At 40.3% G+C, this 20,381-nt stretch overlaps 1 protein-coding gene across 1 annotated transcript in view; it reads left to right on the top strand.

Moving 5' to 3' along the window:
• LOC123749375 (SET and MYND domain-containing protein 4-like) overlaps positions 1-20,381 on the top strand; it is a 155,468-nt gene that overhangs the window by 74,899 nt on the left and 60,188 nt on the right. The window contains exon 2 of the mRNA XM_069332937.1: positions 11,560-12,303. Coding sequence (XP_069189038.1) covers positions 11,601-12,303 — 703 coding nt within the window. The 5' untranslated portion in view covers positions 11,560-11,600. The remainder of the gene's footprint in view (positions 1-11,559; positions 12,304-20,381) is intronic.

The following is a 20,381-nucleotide window of genomic DNA, read 5'->3' as shown; positions in this document are numbered from 1 at the left end:
TCATCCCCTCCATATTTCTTGTGGCTATATAATACATGAAAGGAAATAGAGTGATAGAAATAAATACCTGCCTGATATCAGACCTATTGAGTGTGTTCTTGCCACTGTTACCACAATTCAACGAAACCACTGACGTGTTACTGAACACAGGAAACACCAGTTGGCGACCTTGTGGTTAATAGTAGAGCCCTTGCCGGGGCAGACACACAGCTGTAAAGAGAATAAGCTGTGTTATCACTCATTCTTGATCAGAGGCCGGTTGGGATTGACTGAGATACTCTCCTGGCGTACAGTGGCGCCGCGAGGATAGAGTGAAGACCCACAGGGCTACGGTGAGTGACCTTATGTATACTGTTGCTCACCCTCTTATAGTGAACCCCAACAATATATATATATATATATATATATATATATATATATATATATATATATATATATATATATATATATATATATATATATTTATATACATATATATATATATATATATATATATATATATATATATATATATATATATACATATATATATATATATATATATATATATATATATATATATATATATATATATATATATATAAAGTTAAGGTGAGGCGACAGTATGACCCTGAGGTCAACCTCAACCGGCGCGATAGAGAATAACAGCTATGACGTGGTTGTGACGTTTTCATGACGTCACCTCTCCTACTGATCATCGAACGGTCAATATGATTGGTTCCCGCCCATTTGCTGCAATGCTATTGGTCAAATTGTAACCTTTTGTCTTGTGTGCCACGAGATGCCCAGCAGCCCTTGAAAAGGATTCACGTGAGGGACCCCTTACACAGAGGACATGTCCTGTTCTGTCTAACGGCCAATAGACTGAACACCGTCCATTCCTCACCATCAAGTTAACTCAGCGTTTTTTCGATATACCCACACTCGCCCAGAATCACGATTGTGAATATATTGTTCAGAAGCCTATACTGACAAAATCACCAGAGTGAAACAGACTGGTATCAGGTAACCCCTGGTGACAAAGATCGTTGTGAGTGACCTAGAGTGAACTAAGGCAGTGCCGCCGCCTAAGTAACCTGTGTGTGACTTTACCACAAGTGTACCTGCATGGTACCACAGCCGCCACCAGCTGCCACTCTGTCCAGAGCGTGTAGCTAGTACCTCAGTACCTCGTGTAGCCTCGAGCCGCCCGCTGCCACCCTCACTGTACCAAGTGACGTCACCACCCTTAATCACCGCCAGTGCCAAGTGTGTGTGCGTGTGTCTGTCTGTTAAGCATACAGCACGCCCTCCTACCTCTTTGTTAAGTACGGATTGTGGGAAGCCTGTCGTCAATGGTCTCACTAAAGAACGAGGAAACCAGCTATCAGGCCACCTACGAGTGTTTGCATGAATGTGCCTGAGTGAGTGAGTGAATAAAGAGAGGTACCTTGCCTGTAAGTACAAGATCTTGTCATTGTTTTATTGTCTGTGTTGATCTGAGGGATCAACCACAGTTCTCATCTTCTCATACCTGTCACAGGTTATAGGTGAATTGACGGTGAATGCGTGGTTATCTATGTGGTATCACCGCATTTCACTCGTCTGTGAATGTGAGCTTCACATACACCACACATTTAGTTATTGTGTGACATTATTATTGTGCATGTTATTGCCTGTCCCAATGACAGTGCCATTGTGTTTATTGCATATCATCATTACCTGAGTATCCGGTTGGAACTCTTGTGATCCCTTTGCATACCGGCAGTTTTTTTTTTTTTTTTTTTTACATGCAAGCATGCAAGTATAAGGCAATAAATACAATAAAAAGAACAGAATAAACAAAATAAGAAAAAAAAAAACACCGGCCAGAAGGACCGACAGCACTGTACAAAACAGCAAACATCAACAGAACACAAGAGAAAATAGTGTAAACAGGCTAGCAATACACAAAAGACAATAACACATGAAACAAAACAAACAAACATCATAACACACAGGGAAAGCATAAGGAGAACAAAGAACAAAAAAGAAACATAAAAATACAAAATTATAAAATCATAAAATATACAACAAGCCAAGAAACAGAAACATAAGCCATACCTGGCACAATAACAACACAAACAATAAAAATAACATGTACAACTAACCACTTGCAGTGCAAGAAATAAAAGGAGATGCACAAGCACAGAACACACCAGGGCAAACATCATAGCCAGAGGGGCACATATTACATAATCAAAGGAACAGAGAAGCAGTAAATGGTATAGCTACACACAAAGTATGTTAAAGCATGTAAGGAACACAATAAACAGGGACATTGACAAAACTAAAAATAACACCGGCTTGAATGGCGCACAAGAAATAAAACGCATAGCAGAAAATACCACAGGTTCCATGCATACACTAGACACAGCAATCATACAAACTACTCAGATTGTTCATACTTCCCCGGCCACTCCGCCGCCGGGAAACGAATACAATACCCCTCCCCAAGCAACATGATGTTGTCCGGAACAGGGTGAGCATGGGCCGTACGAGGATCAGGCATCAAGTCCGGCACACCCACAACAAAACACCGAGCCTGCGGAACCCAGACGGTCGAGGGGCACCACGGAACAGGCTGCACGCGGTCAACAAAGTAAAACGACAAAGGGTTATTCTTCCTATCATACGCTACGCCGGAGGCCAAGACGATTGGTAGGGGCTTTCCCCCATGGGGCCGGGCAACGGGCAGCGCACTAGCAGTCTCCTTGGCAGATCCACAGGGCTCCGCGGCAGCCACCGGACGGGTCATCTGCAGGGGCCCCCCACGCCGAACATCCTTCCTCAGCAACAACACAAGGTCGTGGCCCGCACCAGCACCCTCACCACCTACGTCCATTTGAGTGACCACACCCCACTGCGGAAAAGCTTCTGCAGAAGAAAGAACATGAGGTGAATCATATGCACAATCGTCGTCATCAGCAGGCACATGGACGTCAGCAACCACCATTGACTTGGATCCGGGTGCTTCGCGATCTACCACATCATCGCCTGAAGACCCACTGGCGTCGAAATCCCGCACATCAGCCCAAGCAGTAGAAGATCGCCTGGACCGTTTGGGCTCCGGCCGCACAACCTCAGAGCCAGAGGCTGACCCAGAACCACGGGCTTCACAAGCCGTGCGAACCGATGCCCGTCGCATGACGGCAGCAGCCTCAACTGCAGGGGGAACCGGGCCGCACATTACAGGACGCTCCACAGCCCCCCCAGCACCGAGCTCAGCCGAAACACCCAGCGAAGGCGCAGGGCCAGATGCAGCAGCAGGAGACAAGGAAGACGAAGACGTCGACGACACGCAGAGACTATCTGGAAGACCCCCGGGAGCAGCTGTGACAGCGACAGGGGCAGGAAGATCAGCCGATGGCACCGGAACACCCGGAGGAGGAGCCGCACCATCAGGAGGACTGCTGGGCGACGCAGGGGAAGCCGCAGCAGCCAACGGGACGTCAACATCCTCGCCCACGGAATCCACCCCAACAGGGAGCGGCAGGAAATCATCCTCCTGGAACAGGTTGACAGGAGCGACAGCAGCCTCCGAGCACCCGGCAGCCTGATGCCCCAACAGGCCACACCGAAAGCAGGTACGGGGTTGCCGGGCATAGTAAACCCGGACGTAGTACCCCAGAAGCCGGACCGAAGAAGAGATGTCAGACCTCAGGCGCATCCCAAGGGTACGAATGTTCGTCCGCATACCTTATACCTCCCTGAGGATAGCGTGTGCACCCGCACACTGACGACTGTGCCAAACTGCTGGAAGCAACGCCGGAGTAGTTGTTCGGGAAACTCCAAGGGCGCCCCGTGCACACTCACGTAGGTCAGGGCCCCACTACGGTTTGAAATAGTCACAGAGCCGGCACCATCCGGCAGCGACAAGGAACGCCCCTCGTAACGGCGGAGGAAAGCACGATACACCTCCTTCCCCGCCAACTTCATAATAACCCGGTGAGCAGTTACCAGCTCAATCCCGTAGACGTCGTCGACTGGGACACGGAGCATGTCACACATGACAAGCTCAACTAAAGGATAGCCAACACGGCACGTAAACTCCAGTCCCATGGAGTTTACTCTCAACACAGGAGGGAGAGGGACCCCCATCGCATGCGTGCGACGTCACCACCAGCCAAGCAGCAACTCTTCATACCGGCAGTTAGCTTGCCGTGTTAATGATTGGCTGTCAACTGTGTTAAGTTAGGTGTTTCGCCATGAGTGGATACGAGTCGACTAGCCAGAAGTCAAGAGTCTCGCTAATACAACCATAGCCTTTCAGACGCCAATCTAAAGTAAATCAAGCACCCTTTGTATTAGTGGTTAAGTTAGTAAATAAACTACTGTTAAGCTTTATGCGGTGTTTCCGTTGAACCACTTCTGAATACTGCCAACATTACTCCAGCCTTCAGCTCTAGGTATCTTCAACACCGAGTTGCCTATTATTCACTAAACTATAAATGTGATGAGGACCCTGGTAGTGCCTTAAAGTGTTAAATCATTGAGGAGATTCCAACGATCAACGTGGAGCAGGACCAGGTGAGGCTAGTCTGAGAAGAGACCCTCAAGGACTCTAACTTGACCTTGCTCCCAGGCCCTGTACGGTTGCTCTCGTACTTTCTATTCTGCTAATTCCGACAGTTTCGTGAAGCGTCTGCCACATGTACATTGGCGACGTACGCATTGCAGCCGTGAAAGCAAAAGAGAAAACCCCCCCACACTACATCTTCTGACTCCATATTGTAATGGTGTATGCCAATTTTCCTACAATATTACTTTTTTTGCATTGATTCGTTAATTTTCATGAACATTTTCATTTTAACTTGCTTTTCCTTAAGTATTATGAGTTTTAGCCCATATCACTTTGTTAATTTTTTGATCTGTTTAAATTATGTTTTCCCTAAAACGTTTTGCGTAATATTGTTGGTGCATAATATATATATATATATATATATATATATATATATATATATATATATATATATATATATATATATATATATATATATATATATATATATATATATATATATATATATATATATGTATGTCGTACCTAGTAGCCAGAATGCACTTCTCGGCCTAATATGCAAGGCCCGATTTGCATAATAAGCCAAGTTTTCCTGAATTAATATATTTTCTCTAATTTTTTTCTTATGAAATGATAAAGCTACCCATTTCATTATGTATGAGGTCAATTTTTTTTATTGGAGTTAAAATTAACGTAGATATATGACCGAACCTAACCATCCCTACCTAACCTAACCTAACCTATCTTTATAGGTTAAAGCGTGTCTTTATAGGTTAAATAACCTATCTTTATAGGTTATTTCCGCGTTGCTATATCCGTTGTTCACCAATACCTGAGTTACTCTTTCAAACTCTCTACTCACGTTGCTCCATTCAGAGCAGTGGGTAAGCGCTCGACGAATATAAGCATTGAGAACACTGGCTTTGTATCTTTGGGGGCACTCACTTCTACCGTTCAGGCATAATCCTATGTTGGTGGGCTTGGTATATACGTTGGTGCTTAAAGAGGTTCCTGTTTTTGTTATTAGTACATCCAAGAATGGCAGACTGTTATTTTCACTATTTTCATGTGTAAATCGGAGTACTGACTCTCTCTCTAGGTGTCTTTTTAGGTCAATTAGTTCATCTGAGTCTTTTACTATTACGAATAAGAATAGAGCGACCTACCATGAACACCCAAATCACGGAACTATTTACTCTACCCACCATGAGAGTAAGGACAAGACAAGAACATATCGATGCCAACACAGAAGACAATGTCCAACATAACAGGCCAATTACACTGGATTAATCTTTGTGTTTAGATAGGAGATGCCTCGTATGGGCCAATAAGCCTTCTGCAGCCCCTATGTTTATCCCTTATGTATCCCCCCATGTTTTCACCTTCATTGTATTATCACCTGACCTAATGCGGGTATAAAATTAACTAGTATTGTAAGATCTGTTCACTTGAGAATGAACCATGGAGGTTCGAAACGTCGTGCAAATTATACAAATAAGTGTAATACACTCTACAGTAAATCACTTCTTTTCTTCACCTTAAAAGTACGAAAATGAGTTTTGGAGAACTCCTATTTCAATTAAGCCCTGATGCTAAGAAAATAGTTAGAGGGATAGAAGCCCTAAACCAGAAAATAATAAATACAGAATATGCGGTCATATTCAATGAAATATATATATATATATATATATATATATATATATATATATATATATATATATATATATATATATATATATATATATATATATATTTATATATATATATATATATATATATATATATATATATATATATATATATATATATGGCGTACCTAGTAGCCAGAACGCACTTCTCAGCCTACTATGCAAGGCCCGATTTGCCTAATAAGCCAAGTTTTCATGAATTAATTGTTTTTCGACTACCTAACCTAACCTAATCTAACGTTTTCGGCTACCTAACCTAACCTAACCTATAAAGATTGGTTAGGTTAGGTTAGGTAGGGTTGGTTAGGTTCGGTCATATATCTACGTTAATTTTAACTTCAATAAAAAAAAATTGACCTCATACATAATGAAATGGGTAGCTTTATCATTTCATAAGAAAAAAATTAGAGAAAATATATTAATTCATGAAAACTTGGCTTATTAGGCAAATCAGGCCTTGCATAGTAGGCCGAGAACGACGTTCTGGCTACTAGGTACAACATATATATATATATATATATATATATATATATATATATATATATATATATATATATATATATATATATATATATATATATATATATATATATATTAGTATATTTTGGTAGCAGTCTTTCCTGTAGACATATATTATTAAATATGACCGAAAAAGTAAGATTAATAATTCTAACACGAATTTTCTCAATCTTTCGTACATTACGCTTCACTGTTGGAGGTAAATCAAAAATCACTTCTCCAAAATTCATTTTTATTTCTAGTCTGACGCGACACGGGCGCGTTTCGTAAAACTTATTACATTTTCAAAGACTTCACAAATACACAACTGATTAGAACGTATCTCTGATTTTATATCTACATTTGAGTGAGGTGGGAGGGGTGATGTGGCATTAACACAAGACAGAACAAGAGGGGATATTAATAGGGTATTAAAAGTATCAACACAAGACAGAACAGAAACAATGGGTATTGAATAGAAGTGTTTGTAGAAAGCCTATTGGTCCATATTTCTTGATGCTTCTATATTGGAGCGGAGTCTTGAGGTGGGTAGAATATAGTTGTGCAATAATTGGCTGTTGATTGCTGGTGTTGACTTCTTGATGTGTAGTGCCTCGCAAACGTCAAGCCGCCTGCTATCGCTGTATCTATCGATGATTTCTGTGTTGTTTACTAGGATTTCTCTGGCGATGGTTTGGTTATGGGAAGAGATTATATGTTCCTTAATGGAGCCCTGTTGCTTATGCATCGTTAAACGCCTAGAAAGAGATGTTGTTGTCTTGCCTATATACTGGGTTTTTTGGAGCTTACAGTCCCCAAGTGGGCATTTGAAGGCATAGACGACATTAGTCTCTTTTAAAGCGTTCTGTTTTGTGTCTGGAGAGTTTCTCATGAGTAGGCTGGCCGTTTTTCTGGTTTTATAGTAAATCCGTCAGTTGTATCCTCTGAATTTTGTCTGTAGGGATAACGTTTCTATTAACAATATCTTTCAGGACCCTTTCCTCCGTTTTATGAGCTGTGGAAAAGAAGTTCCTGTAAAATAGTCTAATAGGGGGTATAGGTGTTGTGTTAGTTGTCTCTTCAGAGGTTGCATGGCTTTTCACTTTCCTTCTTATGATGTCTTCGATGAAACCATTGGAGAAGCCGTTATTGACTAGGACCTGCCTTACCCTACAGAGTTCTTCTTCGACTTGCTTCCATTCTGAGCTGTGGCTGAGAGCACGGTCGACGTATGCGTTAACAACACTCCTCTTGTACCTGTCAGGTACAAGAGGAGTGTAAAATCCAAAAAACCCAGTATATAGGCAAGACAACAACATCTCTTTCTAGGCGTTTAACGATGCATAAGCAACAGGGCTCCATTAAGGAACATATAATCTCTTCCCATAACCAAACCATCGCCATATTCCTACCCACCTCAAGACTCAGAAAATTCGTGTTAGAATTATTAATCTTACTTTTTCGGTCATATTTAATAATATATGTCTACAGGAAAGACTGCTACCAAAATATACTAATATTAAAGTGCACGACCCAGCAGCAAGGAATCAAGCCTTCACGATAAAATATCGCCAGGATCTGATTCGTGATCAGATATACAAGGCAGAGAATGAAATCAAAGACAACAAAACGCAACTACTTCATGCTACAAACGAGTGGAGAAATAGCAACATCGACCATAGTATCCGTACCCGCATTGAACAACACCTCGACATCCTCACAGACCAACATCACCTCAGCACTGAAACAAGGATTATCAAGAAACTAACAACATTATATGGAGGACCTATGGCAATTCCACGACCAAGAGATGGCTTCCTGAACCTTGCAGGAATTAACCTCACTGAGGACCAAGTCACTCTCCTAAATCTGGGCATAAACTGTCATGTTATGTCCAGACCGAGTGAAATGGCCCGGAAATTAGAGTTGGAAATTCTGTTGGACGACATATTCGACCTCGAGACATAAAAGAAGGTCACTACCAAAGATACCTTACAAGCAGAACTTATTGCAGAAGGAGGAAAGAATCGAGGCAACTACAGAAGCACCATACTGTCCCCCGAGCTTAAAGCGGCAGCTAAAAGCCTTCGTGAGAACAAGGAGATAGTTGTCAGGAGAGGTGACAAGTCGCCAATATATGTCATTCTTAAAAAAGACGAATATCTGGCGAAAATGAACATCATACTCTCTGACCAAACTAAGTTCCAAAGGGTAACGAAGGACACTACAGCCGAATTAAAAGCAAAGGTCAACAAACTGATCGAAACTGTAAACGCCAAGAAATCCGGACTCCACCTGCCAAAGATCATTGGGGAATATAAACCTGGATATGCGTATGGAAATGTCAAGACGCACAAGCCTGGAAACCCACTTCGGCCAATCATTAGCCAGATACCCACACCCACGTACAGACTGGCAAAGCGACTCAACGGCCTGCTGACTCCTTATGTTCCTTGCGCCTTCAGCCTGAAGTCTCCAAAGGAATTTGTGGACTTACTGCGGGGCACACGGGCCACAGGGATAAGAGCCTCGTTGGAGGTAGAATCGCTGTTTACCAACGTACCTGTGGACGAGACAATCGGAATGATAGCCGACAGAGTGTATCGTGATCCAGCCTGTACTCCTCTTGACATGCCAGAAAGTATTCTGAGGAAACTACTCCAAGCTTGTACTAAAGAGGCACCCTTCTTGAGCCCGGATGGGCACATGTATAAGCAAGTAGATGGGGTCGCCATGGGTTCTCCCCTAGGTGTCCTGTTTGCAAACTTCTACATGGGTACCATCGAGCAAAAAGTCTTAGTCGACATGAACTTGAAACCGGCCATATACTGCAGGTATGTTGACGACATTTTTACACAGGTACCTGATGTCAGACATCTGCAGGAGCTGAAGGAGGCATTTGAGCAGAGTTCCGTGCTGCGTTTCACTTACGAGACGGAAAAGGATGGGAAGCTGCCTTTTCTAGATGTAACAGTCATGGAAAAGGGCGGAGGTTTCCACACTGCAGTCTACACTAAGGAAACAAACATAGGAATGTGCCTAAATGCCAACAGCGACTGCCCTGACAGGTACAAGAGGAGTGTTGTTAACGCATACGTCGACCGTGCTCTCAGCCACAGCTCAGAATGGAAGCAAGTCGACGAAGAACTGTGTAGGGTAAGGCAGGTCCTAGTCAATAACGGCTTCTCCAATGGTTTCATCGAAGACATCATAAGAAGGAAAGTGAAAAGCCATGCAACCTCTGAAGAGACAACTAACACAACACCTATACCCCCTATTAGACTATTTTACAGGAACTTCTTTTCCACAGCTCATAAAACAGAGGAAAGGGTCCTGAAAGATATTGTTAATAGAAACGTTATCCCTACAGACAAAAATCAGAGGATACAACTGACGATTTACTATAAAACCAGAAAAACGGCCAGCCTACTCATGAGACACTCTCCAGACACAAAACAGAACGCTTTAAAAGAGACTAATGTCGTCTATGCCTTCAAATGCCCACTTGGGGACTGTAAGCTCCAAAAAACCCAGTATATAGGCAAGACAACAACATCTCTTTCTAGGCGTTTAACGATGCATAAGCAACAGGGCTCCATTAAGGAACATATAATCTCTTCCCATAACCAAACCATCGCCAGAGAAATCCTAGTAAACAACACAGAAATCATCGATAGATACAGCGATAGCAGGCGGCTTGACGTTTGCGAGGCACTACACATCAAGAAGTCAACACCAGCAATCAACAGCCAATTATTGCACAACTATATTCTACCCACCTCAAGACTCCGCTCCAATATAGAAGCATCAAGAAATATGGACCAATAGGCTTTCTACAAACACTTCTATTCAATACCCATTGTTTCTGTTGTCTTGTGTTGATACTTTTAATACCCTATTAATATCCCCTCTTGTTCTGTCTTGTGTTAATGCCACATCACCCCTCCCACCTCACTCAAATGTAGATATAAAATCAGAGATACGTTCTAATCAGTTGTGTATTTGTGAAGTCTTTGAAAATGTAATAAGTTTTACGAAACGCGCCCGTGTCGCGTCAGACTAGAAATAAAAATGAATTTTGGAGAAGTGATTTTTGATTTACCTCCAACAGTGAAGCGTAATGTACGAAAGATTGAGAAAATTCGTGTTAGAATTATTAATCTTACTTTTTCGGTCATATTTAATAATATATATATATATATATATATATATATATATATATATATATATATATATATATATATATATATATATATATATATATATATATATATATATATATATATATATATATATATATATATATATATATATATATATATATATATATATATATATATATATATATATATATAGGAGTATGTGTAACTCCTGTACCTATAATTGTACATAACTATCATGTTCTTTGTCCACAGTCTTTTGAATAATTTTTTTATTATGATCTGAAACTTTTTCGTTGATTGGTGTAATAGAACCCATGAGCACGCCAGAAAAAATATTTCTTTGATATCCCAAGTCATACTAAATTTGTGCAAACACTCCATGCAAATAAAAGAACCCAGTCCATGGAACTCACTCCCTGATGAATTAAACAATTGTCCAACCAATGCTTTATTCAAAAGTAAAAACCAGAGAGTACCTAATTTCATCTTCATAGTTTCCTACCTTGTGCTTCTTTTGGTAATTGTAGGTCCACCTTGAGACCTTTGGTATATAGTATTTAATTTCTTAAATATGTAAATAATTTTCTTATACTATAATGCACTCATTTTAATTTTTTGGAAGAAAATCAATTAATTATATAGCACAGTTAATAGAATTCCTTATTTTCAGATCTTAATGAATCCTACTTCCTGGAAGTTTAAAACATCATCATGGCTCAAGTCAATATTGAATCTCTTCACAGAGAGTTCATTAGCAGATTGCTGCTCAGCAACAAGATGTCTGACGTTATGACTATAATGAGGCCAGAACACACAACTGAGGAAATGTTTTCTTATTTGTGGAGCCTAGATGAAGCCCATGCAACTCTAACGCCAGTTCTGCACCCAACAAAGAAGTCAAAAGATGAGTCTTATGGACATTGTAGACAGGGAGACATAGCCTACCGCCTTCATGATCTAGTTCAGGCATTAAGCTCTTATAATTTGGCCATATTATCTGCACCACATCCAGACACAATCACAGATAGTCCTAAGAACCCTGGCAAAGACAAGTATGAAGAATTGGCCCAAGCTTATGAGTCACGATCTGTTGTGCTTTATGACCTGAAGCAGTATACAAAATGCTCAGATGACATTGACCGGGCTCTGCAACTTGGCTGTGTACAGTCACGTAGAAAATTATTAGACAGGAAAAGTATTTGTCTGAAATTAATATCAGAGGGTAAAGACAAGGCATTCGATGCTTCAGCTGAGGCTTTAAACAACTTTGAACCATGTTTTGCATATATAAACCCTGAGCCCCCTAAGTTAGCTGACCATAACCCAGCCATACCGTCACTCAGCAGTGCTGTCAAGCTGGCCTACACTCACTCCCAAGGGCGCCACCTGATTGCTGATAGAGACATCAACCCAGGTAACTTATTTTATATGTAATGAGAAAATGTTTTAAAGTTTTACAATTTAATTCTTTTCTGTGGAGGGTTCCCTGGTGGCTCCCTGACTACCCACCTGGTTGCTATAGCGTTGCCTGTCTTCAGTTAGGGTTCTCTTCCAGGAGAAGGCTCAGAAGTCTCCCCCTTCGTGTCATCATTCTCTCAAGGGCCTCACCCCAGGTACTGCACGTGCTTCAGCTTCTCTTCAGCTTCAGCTTCTCGACATATATATATATATATATATATATATATATATATATATATATATATATATATATATATATATATATATATATGTCGTACCTAGTAGCCAGAACGCACTTCTCAGCCTACTATGCAAGGCCCGATTTGCCTAATAAGCCAAGTTTTCCTGAAATAATATATTTTCTCTACTTTTTTTCTTATGAAATGATAAAGCTACCCATTTCATTATGTATGAGGTAAATTTTTTTTATTGGAGTTAAAATTAACGTAGATATTTGACCGAACCTAACCAACCCTACCTAACCTAACCTAACCTATCTTTATAGGTTAGGTTAGGTTAGGTAGCCGAAAAAGTTAGGTTAGGTTAGGTAGGTTAGGTAGTCGAAAACCAATTAATTCATGAAAACTTGGCTTATTAGGCAAATTGGGCCTTGCATAGTAGGCCGAGAAGTGCATTCTGGCTACTAGGTACGATATATATATATATATATATATATATATATATATATATATATATATATATATATATATATATATATATATATATATATATATATATATATATATATATATATATATATATATATATATATATATATGTCGTACCTAGTAGCCAGAACGCACTTCTCAGCCTACTATGCAAGGCCCGATTTGCCTAACAAGCCAAGTTTTCATGAATTAATTGTTTTTCGACCACCTAACCTACCTAACCTAACCTAACCTAACTTTTTCGGCTACCAAACCCAACCTAACCTATAAAGATAGGTTAGGTTAGGTTAGGTAGGGTTGGTTAGGTTCGGTCATATATCTACGTTAATTTTAACACCAATAAAAAAAATTGACCTCATACATAATGAAATGGGTAGCTTTATCATTTCATCAGAAAAAAATTAGAGAAAATATATTAATTCAGGAAAACTTGTCTTATTAGGCAAATCGGGCCTTGCATAGTAGGCTGAGAAGTGCGTTCTGGCTACTAGGTACGACATATATATATATATATATATATATATATGTCGTACCTAATAGCCAGAACGCACTTCTCAGCCTACTATGCAAGGCCCGATTTGCCTAATAAGCCAAGTTTTCATGAATTAATGCTTTTTCGACTACCTAACCTACCTAACCTAACCTAACCTAACTTTTTCGGGTACCTAACCTAACCTAATCTATAAAGATAGGTTAGGTTAGGTTAGGTAGTGGTGGTTAGGTTCGGTCATATATCCACGTTAATTTTACCTCCAATAAAAAAAATGACCTCATACATAATGAAATGGATAGCTTTATCATTTCATAAGAAAAAAATTAGAGAAAATATATTATTTCAGGAAAACTTGGCTTATTAGGAAAATCGGGCCTTGCATAGTAGGCTGAGAAGTGCGTTCTGGCTACTAGGTACGACATATATATATAGAGATTAATAATTCTAACACGAATTTTCTCGATATTTCTTATGTTCCTTTTCACTGTCGATGGTAATTGAAAATTCAATTCTCCAAAATTCATTTTTATTTCTAGTCAAACGCGACACTTGAACACGTTTCGTAATAACTTATTTCATATTCAAAGACTTTTAGTTTACATTCACACACAACTATAACCTGCAAACGTTAAACAGAGTTCTTACTATGCAATGATATAAACAGCTTTGATTTTTTTCATTTTATACCCGCATTTTGAGTGAGGTGATATGTTATAACAGTTTTGGATAAGGTGAACAAAACTTTCAACTCAGGATAGAGCACGAAATAATGGGTATTGAAGGTAAGAATGGAAGTAACTGCAGAGGGCCTATTGGCCCATATTTCTTGATGCTTCTATATTGGAGCAGAGTCTTGAAGTGGGTAGAATATAGTTGTGCATTAATTGGCTGTTGATTGCTGGTGTTGACTTCTTGATGTGTAGTGCCTTGCAGATGTCAAGCCGCCTGCTATTGCTGTATCTAGCAATGATTTCCGTGTTGTTTGCTAAGATTTCTCTCGTGATGATCTGGTTGTGGGAAGAGATTATATGTTCCTTAATGGAGCTCTGTTGCTTATGCATCGTTAATCGCCTGGAAAGAGATGTTGTTGTCTTGCTTATATACTGAGTTTTTTGAGACTTACAGTCACCAAGTGGGCATTTGAAGGCATAGACGACGTTGGTCTCTTTTAAAGCGTTCTGCTTTGTGTCTGGAGAGTTTCTCATGAGTAGGCTGGCCGTTTTTTTTGGTTTTATAGTAAATCGTCAGTTGTATCTTCTGATTTTTGTCTGTAGGGGTAACGTTTCTATTATCAATATCTTTCAGGACCCTTTCCTCCATTTTATGAGCTGTGGAAAAGAAGTTCCTGTAAAATAGTCTAATAGGGGATACAGGTGTTGTGTTAGTTGTCTCTTCAGAGGTTGCATGGCGTTTCACCTTCCTTCTTATGATGTCTTCAACGAAACCATTGGAGAAGCCATTGTTGACTAGGACCTGCCTTACCCTACTGAGTTCTTCATCGACTTGCTTCCATCCTGAGCTGTGACTGAGAGCACAGTCGACATAAGTGTTAACAACACTCCTTTTGTACATGTCTGGACAGTCACTTTTGGCATTTAGGCACATTCCTATGTTTGTTTCGTTTGTGTAGACTGCAGTGTGGAAACCTCCTCTCCTTTCCATGACTGTTACATCTAGAAAGGGCAGCTTCCCATCCTTCTCCATCTCGTAAGTGAAACGCAACACAGAATTCTGCTCAAATGCCTCCTTCAGCTCCTGCAGATGTCTGACATCAGGTACCTGTGTAAAAATGTCGTCAACATACCTGCAGTATATAGCCGGTTTCAAGTTCATGTCGACTAAGACCTTTTGCTCGATGGTCCCCATCTAGAAGTTTGCAAACAGGACACCTAGGGGAGAACCCATGGCGACCCCATCTACTTGCTTTACATGTGCCCATCCGGGCTCAAAAAGGGTGCCTCTTTAGTACAAGCTTTGAGTAGTTTCCTTAGAATGCTTTCTGTTATGTCAAGAGGAGTACAGGCTGGATCACGATACACTCTGTCCGCTATCATCCCGATTGTTTCATCCACAGGTACGTTGGTAAGCAGTGATTATACGTCGAATGAGGCTCTTATCCCTGTGGCCCGTGTTCCCCACAGTAAGTCAACAAATTCCATTGGAGACTTCAGGCTGAAGGTGCAAGGGACATAAAGAGTCAGCAAGCCGTTGAGTCGCTTCGCCAGTCTGTACGTGGGTGTGGGTATCTGGCTGATGATTGGCCGAAGTGGGTTTCCAGGCTTATGTGTCTTCACATTTCCATACGCGTATCCAGGTTTATATTCCCCAATAATCTTTAGCAGGTGGAGTCCGGATTTCTTTGCGTTTACATTTTCGATCAATTTGTTGACCTTTGCTCTCAATTCGGCTGTAGTGTCCTTCGTTACCCTTTGGAATTTAGTTTGTTCAGAGAGAATGAGGTTCATTTTCGCCAGATTATCGTTTTTTTAAGAATGACGCATATTGGCGACTTGTCACCTCTCCTGACAACTATCTCCTTGTTCTCACGAAGGCTCTTAGCTGCCGCTTTGAGCTCTGGGGACAGTATGGTGCTTCTGTAGTTGCCTCGATTCTTTCTTTCTTTTGCAATAAGTTATGCTTGCAAGGGGTCTTTGGTGGTGACCTTCTTTTGTGTCTCGAGGTCGAATATGACGTCCAACAGGACGGCATATTCGACCTCGAGAATATATATATATATATATATATATATATATATATATATATATATATATATATATATATATATATATATATATATATATATATATATATATATATAATTTATATAACTTATAATTTAAAATATAATTTTTTTTAAATTTTAGTTAAAACTAACGTAGATATATGACCGAACCTAACCAATCCAACCAAACCTAACCTAACCTATCTTAACCTAACCTAAACTAACATAACTAAACCAATAATTTATGTTCTTAATATATTATAATAATAATATTTGAAATAAACCAATAGGAAACAATTTATTGCAAATAAAGAAAAGTACTTGGCCTATTAGGCAAATTGGGCCTTGCACAGTAGGCTGAGAAGTGCGTTCGGGCTATTAGGTACGACATATATATATATATATATATATATATATATATATATATATATATATATGTCGTACCTAGTAGCCAGAACGCACTTCTCGGCCTACTATTCAAGGCCCGATTTGCCTAATAAGCCAAGTTTTCCTTAAATAATATATTTTCTCTAATTTTTTTCTTATGAAATGATAAACCTAACCATTTCATTATGTATGAGGTTAATTTTTTTTTATTAGAGTTAAAATTAATGTAGATATATGACCGAACCTAACCAACCCTACCTAACCTAACCTAACCTATCTTTATAGGTTAGGTTAGGTTAGGTAGCGGAAAAAGCTAGGTTAGGTTAGGTTAGGTAGGTTAGGTTGCCGAAAAACAATTAATTCATGAAAACTTGGCTTATTAGGCAAATCGGGCCTTGAATAGTAGGCTGAGAAGTGCGTTCTGGCTACTAGGTACGACATATATATATATATATATATATATATATATGTCGTACCTAGTAGCCAGAACTCACTTCTCAGCCTACTATTCAAGGCCCGATTTGCCTAATAAGCCAAGTTTCCTGAATTAATATATTTACTATAATTTTTTTCTTATGAAATGATAAAGCAACCCTTTTCTCTATGTATGAGGTCAATTTTTTTTTATTGGAGTTAAAATTAACGTAGATATATGACCGAACCTAACCAACCCTACCTGACCTAACCTAACCTATATTTATAGGTAAGGTTAGGTTAGGTAGCCAAAAAAAGCTAGGTTAGGTAGGTTAGATAGACGAAGAAACATTAATTCATGAAAACTTGGCTTATTAGGCAAGTAGGGCCTTGAATAGTAGGCTGAGAAGTGCGTTCTGGCTATTAGGTACGACATATATATATATATATATATATATATATATATATATATATATATATATATATATATATATATATATATATATATATATATATATAAAGATATATATATATATATATATATATATATATATATATATATATATATATATATATATATATATATATATATATATATATATATATATGTCGTAACTAGTAGCCAGAACGCACTTTTCAGCCTACTATGCAAGGCCCGATTTGCCTAATAAGCCAAGTTTTCCTGAATTAATATTTTTTCTCTAATTTTTTTTTATGAAATGATAAAGCTACCCATTTCAATATGTATGAGGCAAATTTTTTTATTGGAGTTAAAATTAATGTAGATATATGACCGAACCTAACCAACCCTACCTAACCTAACCTAACCTATCTTTATAGGTTAGGTTAGGTTAGGTAGCAGAAAAAGTTAGGTTAGGTAGGTTAGGTAGTCGAAAAAACATTAATTCATGAAAACTTGGCTTATTAGTCTTGTACATACCAGTTGCGTTGCTTCTGGGAGTATGGGTTCGAGTCACTTCTGGGGTGTGAGTTTTCAGTTGCATATGTCCTGGGGACCATTCAGGCTTGTTCGCATTTGTGTTCCTCACGTGTGCCCCAAAGAATGAGGTGATTTGGTAAAATGCTATGCCCAAGATAACTATCCGAGTGCCGGCGGTGGGGTGGTTCATATAGCCTCGGCTATCACCTCATTATGTCCGGTCGTGATGGTCAAGTGGATTAAGGCGTCTTGTACATACCAGTTGCGTTGCTTCTGGGAGTATGGGTTCGAGTCACTTCTGGGGTGTGAGTTTTCAGTTGCATATGTCCTGGGGACCATTCAGGCTTGTTCGCATTTGTGTTCCTCACGTGTGCCCCAAAGAATGAGGTGATTTGGTAAAATGCTATGCCCAAGATAACTATCCGAGTGCCGGCGGTGGGGTGGTTCATATAGCCTCGGCTATCACCTCATTATGTCCGGTCGTGATGGTCAAGTGGATTAAGGCGTCTTGTACATACCAGTTGCGTTGCTTCTGGGAATATGGGTTCGAGTCACTTCTGGGGTGTGAGTTTTCAGTTGCATATGTCCTGGGGACCATTCAGGCTTGTTCGCATTTGTGTTCCTCACGTGTGCCCCAAAGAATGAGGTGATTTGGTAAAATGCTATGCCCAAGATAACTATCCGAGTGCCGGCGGTGGGGTGGTTCATATAGCCTCGGCTATCACCTCATTATGTCCGGTCGTGATGGTCAAGTGGATTAAGGCGTCTTGTACATACCAGTTGCGTTGCTTCTGGGAGTATGGGTTCGAGTCACTTCTGGGGTGTGAGTTTTCAGTTGCATATGTCCTGGGGACCATTCAGGCTTGTTCGCATTTGTGTTCCTCACGTGTGCCCCAAAGAATGAGGTGATTTGGTAAAATGCTATGCCCAAGATAACTATCCGAGTGCCGGCGGTGGGGTGGTTCATATAGCCTCGGCTATCACCTCATTATGTCCGGTCGTGATGGTCAAGTGGATTAAGGCGTCTTGTACATACCAGTTGCGTTGCTTCTGGGAGTATGGGTTCGAGTCACTTCTGGGGTGTGAGTTTTCAGTTGCATATGTCCTGGGGACCATTCAGGCTTGTTCGCATTTGTGTTCCTCACGTGTGCCCCAAAGAATGAGGTGATTTGGTAAAATGCTATGCCCAAGATAACTATCCGAGTGCCGGCGGTGGGGTGGTTCATATAGCCTCGGCTATCACCTCATTATGTCCGGTCGTGATGGTCAAGTGGATTAAGGCGTCTTGTACATACCAGTTGCGTTGCTTCTGGGAGTATGGGTTCGAGTCACTTCTGGGGTGTGAGTTTTCAGTTGCATATGTCCTGGGGACCATTCAGGCTTGTTCGCATTTGTGTTCCTCACGTGTGCCCCAAAGAATGAGGTGATTTGGTAAAATGCTATGCCCAAGATAACTATCCGAGTGCCGGCGGTGGGGTGGTTCATATAGCCTCGGCTATCACCTCATTATGTCCGGTCGTGATGGTCAAGTGGATTAAGGCGTCTTGTACATACCAGTTGCGTTGCTTCTGGGAGTATGGGTTCGAGTCACTTCTGGGGTGTGAGTTTTCAGTTGCATATGTCCTGGGGACCATTCAGGCTTGTTCGCATTTGTGTTCCTCACGTGTGCCCCAAAGAATGAGGTGATTTGGTAAAATGCTATGCCCAAGATAACTATCCGAGTGCCGGCGGTGGGGTGGTTCATATAGCCTCGGCTATCACCTCATTATGTCCGGTCGTGATGGTCAAGTGGATTAAGGCGTCTTGTACATACCAGTTGCGTTGCTTCTGGGAGTATGGGTTCGAGTCACTTCTGGGGTGTGAGTTTTCAGTTGCATATGTCCTGGGGACCATTCAGGCTTGTTCGCATTTGTGTTCCTCACGTGTGCCCCAAAGAATGAGGTGATTTGGTAAAATGCTATGCCCAAGATAACTATCCGAGTGCCGGCGGTGGGGTGGTTCATATAGCCTCGGCTATCACCTCATTATGTCCGGTCGTGATGGTCAAGTGGATTAAGGCGTCTTGTACATACCAGTTGCGTTGCTTCTGGGAGTATGGGTTCGAGTCACTTCTGGGGTGTGAGTTTTCAGTTGCATATGTCCTGGGGACCATTCAGGCTTGTTCGCATATATATATATATATATATATATATATATATATATATATATATATATATATATATATATATATATATATATATATATATATATATATATATATATATATATTCTTATATAGACTGTGGGTTGGTTGGTGTTGTCGTCGTTGATCCTTCTCTATGGACAACCCAACCCACAACTCGGCAGAGTGCTTATACTAGGAGATCACCCTTGGCGCTTCTGGCTCTTGGAGAGGGGCTCAACGTCACAC

This window comes from Procambarus clarkii, chromosome 28 (genome assembly GCF_040958095.1).
Source record: "Procambarus clarkii isolate CNS0578487 chromosome 28, FALCON_Pclarkii_2.0, whole genome shotgun sequence".
Taxonomy (NCBI): domain Eukaryota; kingdom Metazoa; phylum Arthropoda; class Malacostraca; order Decapoda; family Cambaridae; genus Procambarus; species Procambarus clarkii.
Note: the sequence above shows the minus strand (reverse complement) of the source record. Positions and strands in the feature narration are given on the sequence as shown.